This window comes from Prenolepis imparis, unplaced genomic scaffold (assembly GCF_030444845.1).
Source record: "Prenolepis imparis isolate NDT839.2.m4 unplaced genomic scaffold, iyPreImpa1.0 SCAF_12, whole genome shotgun sequence".
Lineage (NCBI taxonomy): Eukaryota > Metazoa > Arthropoda > Insecta > Hymenoptera > Formicidae > Prenolepis > Prenolepis imparis.
The window spans coordinates 15,438,128-15,446,012 of record NW_028141170.1 but is presented as its reverse complement, the minus strand read 5'-3'; the positions used below and the strand labels follow the sequence as shown (position 1 = coordinate 15,446,012).

At 42.7% G+C, this 7,885-nt stretch overlaps 2 protein-coding genes across 2 annotated transcripts; both read right to left on the bottom strand.

The window, feature by feature from the left end:
• Positions 1-3,920: 3,920 nt before the first annotated feature.
• LOC145943443 (uncharacterized) lies at positions 3,921-4,904 on the bottom strand. Its single transcript, XM_083050947.1, has one exon. The coding sequence runs from the start codon at positions 4,902-4,904 to the stop codon at positions 3,921-3,923; it is 984 nt and encodes a 327-aa protein (XP_082907073.1).
• Positions 4,905-5,545: 641 nt separating this feature from the next.
• Positions 5,546-6,679, bottom strand: LOC145943441 (uncharacterized). The gene has a single exon (XM_083050946.1). The coding sequence runs from the start codon at positions 6,677-6,679 to the stop codon at positions 5,546-5,548; it is 1,134 nt and encodes a 377-aa protein (XP_082907072.1).
• Between the last annotated feature and the right edge of the window lie 1,206 nt (positions 6,680-7,885).

Here is a 7,885-nt window from a genome sequence, read left to right as displayed (position 1 = left end):
TATGTACTACGCTGAAAGAAGCAGCGGCTCCGGCAGACATGTGAATAATTACATACCGAATTGTAATGAAACTCCATCGTTTGAGAACAAATGCGACAAGTAAGTTTAACTTTTTCTATTTTTGTATTTTTATGTCTTTATATTTTTACAAATTGTATTATTTTTCAAACTAATTTCATTTTTACAGCATTTCGTTGGAGCCTCGTGCAGTTCGTATACTAGGTAGACGATATGCATTGACAGCTACGGAATTTAAATTCCTCGAAATTGGTATCAAAGTGGATCCACCGAGTTACGTGGAAATCGCCATAGGAGATCATCGAGGAAAGGAACTGATACTATCTCTCGAAGCGTGGAAGGGACTTTACGAGCAACGTCACAATATTCAGAATCTGCTTCGAAACGATTCTAAAGATGCCTACAGTTTTATAAGCGTTGGACTGTTAACAGTGCGAGTTCGTACGATTAACGACGCCAAGTTAATAAGTCTTGAATCTTCAAATGTATGCATGATGATGATCGAATCGACGTTACACCGTATGTTCGATCTCGATCCATGCATTGATGTAACTTTTGACTGATTGGTTAAAATTACCAATACAGTCGATATCAAGTTTACGCAATTTTCAAATATCGCGTCCAATGTAACGAATCCTAAAGAAGTATCAAATGTAATACGCGCTAGCGACGCCTTCAACAAGCATCAGCTCATCGATTGCGAGCTGGCAGCTTTAGTTTTTTAGTCCATAATATGTAAGAAAAAAATATTTAAAAGAAGAATAAAGAGTTTTTAAGTCTAAATTATGATGTAATTTCTTTGCATGCATTTCCATTCTCCATCTTTCTCCCACCCGTAAGCAGTCCCAGCTCTCATACGTAGCTCGTTGCATGGTCCTTGCGGGGGATGACGTCATGCGGGGAAGGGGGAACGTGACGCTGGAGACTGAGAGGCTAGGGATCGCGAGGCTAGGGACCGAGAGACTAGGGATCGCGAGACTAGGGACCGAGAGGCTAGGGATCGCGAGGCTAGGGACCGAGAGGCTAGGGACTGCGAGGCTAGGGACTGCGAGGCTAGAGATCGCGATAGATAGCGCTTAGAGGAGACTAGGGACCGCAAGAGAGGTGTCGCAGCGAGAAACATGAAAGAGAGAGAGATAGCGTGAGGTTAGGGACTGCTAGAGAGATAGCGCTTAGGAGAGAAAGAGAGAGCGCGAGGTGAACGCGAAAGAAAGAGAGCGAGAGGCGCACGCGAGAGATGACGCAGTGAAGGAAAAGAAGAGGAATTTTTAAAATGAATATATTAATTTAATATTAATTATTTTTAATTATGAATAAATGTGTATTATACATTTGTGTGTGTGTGTGTGTTTAAAAGAATATAAATGGATATAAATGTATATAAATGTATATAAATGTGAATATATAAATGTGAATATAAAATGGATATAAAATTATAATATAAAATGGATATAAAATTTTTAAAAAATATAAATGAATATAAAGATAAGAATATAAAGATGAAAATATAAAGATGAAAATATAAATGAATATTATAATATATAAAAATTGTCGGTGGTGGAGGTGGCTATGGTGGAGCCGACGATTGTGGATGCGAGGCGGTGAGGCTGCCGGGCGGCTGTGCCGACGATGGTGGAGGTGGTAAGGCGACGGCCGTGGGACTGCTGCGAGGCGGAACTCCTGCATAACAGAAAAAACATTTTTTATTAGTATTTTCTTAATTATACATGACAAATATATATATTTTTCATTTTTTTTTTTTTTTATTATAAAGAGATACTTACATATAATCTCGATCTCCTCAAAAAATTCTCGAAGTCGGAAAATATCCGTCCACCACACCTCATTTACATACGCCCATTCGCGGTCCTCCTCCCTATCTCCCCACAATTCATCCAAGTTTTGGCGATTCCGTCGCCGCAACATTCGAACTTTTTTCATTTTCGACACATTTATAAAGCCATGGATTTCGATGAATCCATTTATCGACTCGTCGTCGCCTGGGAATTCCTCTCTCATGTTCTAAAATTAACAAATTTATTAGATTCATTAGATAAAAATTGAATATTATAATCAAATAATAAAAAAACTTACCGACAACGCACACGTTAAAAACAGAGCCCTTATGATGCTGACAATAAATGAGACCTTCCATGATTTTGGTTTCCTGTAATCTAATACTCTTTGCAGCTCTAAGAAGGGCATATTTCCAATTAATTCTGTTATTAGGGTCTCTAAAAAGTTGGAGCCCAATATGTTTCCTAATTCAAACGGCATTTTTCACTTTATTCACATCACTTTATTCACTGACACTTCGCTCGGCGACTGTTCGAGACTTTTTGATGTGGAGACAGACTCTCTCTCCATAAGCTTCAACCCCCATCCCTCTCAAAATTATCGCAATTCTTCCTTAAAAGATATTTAGGAAAATGTTTCGCTCTCGTTTACGACCGATTTTCTGCTAGGGTACAAAACTGCCGAACGTTGGCGCCGATACGTTGCATTCTTCCTTAAAAAAATATTAAGGAAGATGTTTCGCTCTCGTTTACGACCGATTTTCCGCGAGGGTACAAAGCTGCCGAACGTCAACGCTTTTACATTTGCACCCCTATAAATAACGTTTGACATGTTCGTCGCAGCGTCGGCCCTAAAATCTTCATTCCTTTCCTAATGATAAAATGTCCATAAAATGAAAAACATAGTTTTATGGCTTCGGGTAGCCATAAATCACAAAGATATTCAATTGCCGAACATGCTTAGACCCCCCCCCCTTCTTTGGCGAAACATCCCCTCCACCCGCGTGACGTTAGCCCCGCGCCGCCGAGATACCCCCGCTCCGCGTGACGTCATATCCCTCGCCCCGGAGAACCCCCCGCGCCCCGCACCCCCCTCAGAGGACCTGAGTTAGAACTCTCATAGTATTACTACTAATAATTAATATATAACATTGTATAACATATATAATTAATGTATAAATATATAACATTTAATACCTTTGCATGTTATATTATGCTGTTTTTACATTCACTTATCGATGATTTATAATGTTGTTGTTTTAGACGAATTCTTCCTTTGGGAACTATCATATTTGATTCAATAATAGAATTTGTATTATAACTTTAGCATCTGTATAAAAATAAATATTTAAACATAAATTTAATAATATACACTATAATACATATATATGCGGAGAAAAATATATATAAATACATAAGCTACTATTATATTTTTGTAAATTTACCATCTTTTAGATTTGTTTCGTGGGTTTCAGTGAAGACACTTTCGTATTCGCACTATAGTTTATTTTATAATCTTTTAATTACGTATTACAAAGTTGTCACGTCACGACGATCGTATTGCGGCGGAACGTATCCCGTTCGCGATAACGCCTCGGTATCCCGGATCGCGACGACGCCTCGAGATTCGACTCGGGTCGCGACAACGCCTCGGGAAGACCGGATCGCGATGATATTTTTCGTGCTCTTCGCAGTCACTTATATGTATAACGAATTCGTATGCGACGGTTAAGACCAAGACGCGTGTACTTAATCGTATAATCGCTCGCTTAAAGATGATGTACTCGTTACGGTTACTGTCCGAATGAGACGAGCCTTCGCTCGACCTCTCGGCAGGTCTTAGGGAAAACTCTCATTATTGGTGGATCCGAAATCCGCCCCCGTTGTCCCCACGAATCAGTGAATAGTGAATGGTGGGGAGATCGAGGGGGACCACAGGATCCCGATCAATATCGCTGAGAGCATTTTTCGGCGGTATGGCTTTCCTTTGTCGCTTTGCTTAGATCTAATTACATAAGGAACCGCGGTCGTGCACGACTCTTTTATTTATGCTGCAACATACTCCCCCCGTTGAGAGTGTAACGATCAAGTACAAATTAAGTGTAATTAAAGTAGAACCGCTGATGGTTCATCGGTACGAATCGTCGGGTTTCGCATCCGGTTCGCCTTTGTGTTGACATTCGTGTAATCGTCAATCGATTGGTAACGGACACAGGAGTTGTCGTCTCCAGGGTGCGTCTCGGTGACCTTGCCTAACGCCCATTGTGAACATGGTTGGCCCTTGTCCTTCAGGAGTACGATTGCTCCCACTTGGAGCTCTGGTCTGTCTTGAGTCCATTTGTGTCGTTTTTGAAGCTCATTCAGATACTCCAGATTCCAACGAGACCAGAAATCTTGTCTGACCTTCGTGATGTGCTGCCAGCTTGACAATCGATTCGCTGGAACATGGGTTAAGTCGCCCTCCGGTAGGGATGTTAATGGTTTGCCAATCAGATAGTGAGCCGGTGTTAGAGCTAGCATGTCGTTCGGATCAGTGGATACGGACGTAATAGGTCGGGAATTCAGGATGCCTTCAATTTCCGTGACAAAGGTATTTAATTCCTCAAAGGTGAATAGGGTATCGCCTACCACGCGTCGAAAGTGGTGCTTAAATAACTTCACCATGGCCTCCCATAGACCGCCGAAATGTGGCGCTATCGGTGGTATGAAATGCCACTTGACGCGATGTTCGCTGGCGAACTTTTCGACGAGCTCTTGGTGTTTTTCGGAATTGAGTAAGACGTATAACTCTCTCAGTTGGTTGTTCGCGCCTACAAAATTCGTCCCATTATCTGAATACACGTGAACGGGTAATCCTCTCCTCGATACGAAACGCTGGAGCGCAGCAAGGAAACCGTCGGAAGATAAATCGCTTACGATCTCGAGGTGAACCGCCTTGATTGACATGCAGACGAATATGCATACGTACACTTTAATTCGTGCCCTATTTCTATGTTTTTTCTCCTTTATGAAGAACGGGCCGCAGAAATCAACGCCCGTATTACTGAAAGGTATCGCTTCTCGTACACGAACTGACGGGAGATTTCCCATTTTATAATTGATCGCGTTAGCGTTGTGACGAAAACAGTTTATGCACGTGCGTATCACTTTCCGCACCTGGTTTCGGCTATCGAGCAACCAGTATCTCTGTCGGAGAATATACAGCGTAGTCTGAATCCCCGTGTGATAATTAGTTTCGTGAATCTCACGTATTATCTGATCGGTCAGCCGGTGCCGACTCGGAAGCAGAATCGGATGTTTTTGGGCGAATGACAAATCTGATTTACGGAGACGCCCCCCTACTCGAATTAAACCATTTTCGTCCAGGAACGGGTTCAAATTAGTTAATCTGCTTCTAATTATCGTGTTCTTATTTTAAATAGATTTAATTTTGTCGGGAAATTGTGCGATTTGCAAGATCTTTAATATTCGCGTTTCTGCTTCGTTTATTTCCTCCGGTTGTAATGGTCCGTGTGATTTATTCGCTAGACGAAATCGGAGGCAATACGCGATTATTCGGCGTAACCGCGAAAAGGAAGAGTATCTCTCGAATATTTCGAAGTTGCCGGACGTCGCTGCTAAGCATGTGTTAGTTTTTAACTCGGGTATTTTGATTGTTGGCATGTTCTCGTTGGGCCATTCGTTTTCTTCATTCACTAACCACGATGGTCCGGTAAGCCACGTTCGATTTTTTAAGAACGCGTGGGGTACTTGGCCTCTCGATATGGCGTCTGCCGGATTATCCTCGGATCTGACGTGACGCCACTCGTGTGCGCGATTTCTTGTACCTCGGCGACACGCGTAGCCACGTAAGTCTTGAGTGAATGCGCCGGCGTTTTTAACCAATGTAACGCTATTGTCGAATCGCACCAAAAAATTACTTTATTCGGAATTATGTCTAATGCTTCTTTGGCGTCGCGATATAGCCGCGCTAATATTAACGTGCCGCAAAGCTCGAGCCTAGGTATGGTTAGGGTCTTTAAAGGCGCGACTCGAGATTTTGCGCATAACAATCTGGTGACGACGCGTCCGAGTCCGTCGTACGAACGTATGTATATGCACGCACCATAGCCGATATTGCTCGCGTCGCAAAATCCGTGAATCTGGATATTTTGATGCTTATCTATTAATACTCGACGATCAAACGAGACCCGAGACATAACTTCTAGCTGCCGGGTGAATTCCGTCCATTCGGTATATATACTCTGCGGGACGGATTCGTCCCATTGAACTCCGCTCCGCCACACGTCTTGCATTATCCTTTTCGCGTACAAGACGACAGGACCCATTAAACCTAAAGGGTCAAAGATCTTCGCGATTTCCGCCAATATACTCCGTTTCGTTAATTTTTCGGTGATTTCGGCCGGATGACTCAAATAGCATATTTTGTCGGTGTGCGCGTTCCACGTTAAGCCCAGCGTTTTTAATGAACGATCTATATTTATCGAAAAATTCGCATGTATCTCGCTCTCCTCTAAATCGTTAATAATGGTTTTATCATTTGAGGCCCATTGTCGGATTACAAAACCGCCGCGCTTTAGTAAGGCCATTGTTTCATTCCAAATTGCGCGAGCTTCTTCGACCGTATCGGCACCGGTTAGCAGATCATCCACGTAAAGATGCCTCTTAATTATTTCGGCCGCTCTAGGACAGGTGTGACGTTCGTCATCCGCGAGTTGATGGATCGTGCGTATAGCTAAAAACGGCGAGGATGAAACGCCAAACGTGAGAGTGTTTAATTGAAATGTTTTGATTTCGTTGTTTACGCGCCAAAGAATTTGTTGATACCGCCTATCATCTGTGTGTAAAGTCACCTGTCTATACATTTTTTCGATGTCCGCGGTAACAACGAATCTGTACGTACGGAATCAAATCAGATGAGAAAATAGTTTCTCTTGTATGGTAGGTCCGACCATTAAAACGTCGTTTAAAAATATGTCGCGGTTTGTTTTCGCGGACGCGTCGAATACCACTCGTACTTTAGTTGTATGACTCGATTCTTTTATTATCGCATGGTGGGGCATATGATATTCGTTGTCACCCGGATTTTCCGCCACCGACATGTGACCTAAATCCATATACTCTTTCATGACTCGCGCGTATTCGACTCTTAGAGCCTCGTTCGAATTGAATTTGCGTTCTAGAGTTAACAGACGCTTGAGCGCCATATTACGAGATTCGCCGAGACGATTATTCATTTTACGAAACGGTAAACGTACCGTGTAACGCCCTGTCTCATCTCTACTTACGGTGTTCACGAAATGTGACTCGCATTCGATTTCCTCACTCGATTTCGGTTTATCTCGCGCGATTTCTTCTATTTCCCAGAATTTGCTTAATTGATTTTCCAACGAGGTTAAATAGCATGACGGTTTTGCGGCGCTTCGTTCTGGTATGCCACCGGCGATCCAACCCAGACGCGTCTTCTGCAAATATAAATCTTGTCCGTTTCGAGACAGATTTATTTGACCGACCGAAAATAATGATAGTGTCGCTCCCGATCCTATCAACAGATCGACCGGACGTGGTAAGTGAAATTCTGGATCAGCTAATCGTATATTCGAAGGGATCTTGATTGATTCTCGCGGGAAAGTTTCAGAAGATTAAATCGGTAATGACCGGTATCGTTAGGCACGTCAATTCTTTCTTGAACTCGCTCGTTCTCGATTGTACCGTGATTTTAACTAGACCGTTTGATACGGTACTCGTTGTGTTAATCGCACTGATAGGTAAAGAATGTTTAATGACACGCGAGCCAATCAATCTGACGATTGATTCTGAAATAAAGTTCGCGGTGGCACATGTGTCGAGTAAAGCGCGCGCTTGAATTAAATCATTTTTGTGATCTCGAAGATGTATTATCGCACTCATTAATAATTGTGGAGAACATGCACCCGATATCGTCGCGAGAGTTGTTGTTCTCCCCCCGGAGGGGGGAACTAGTCACTCGGGATTTACCGTTGTAGGTTTTGCCGGATCGGTTTTGTGGGCATTCGCATATTTGTCGAGATGTAAGAGGGTCGGCCCTCTCA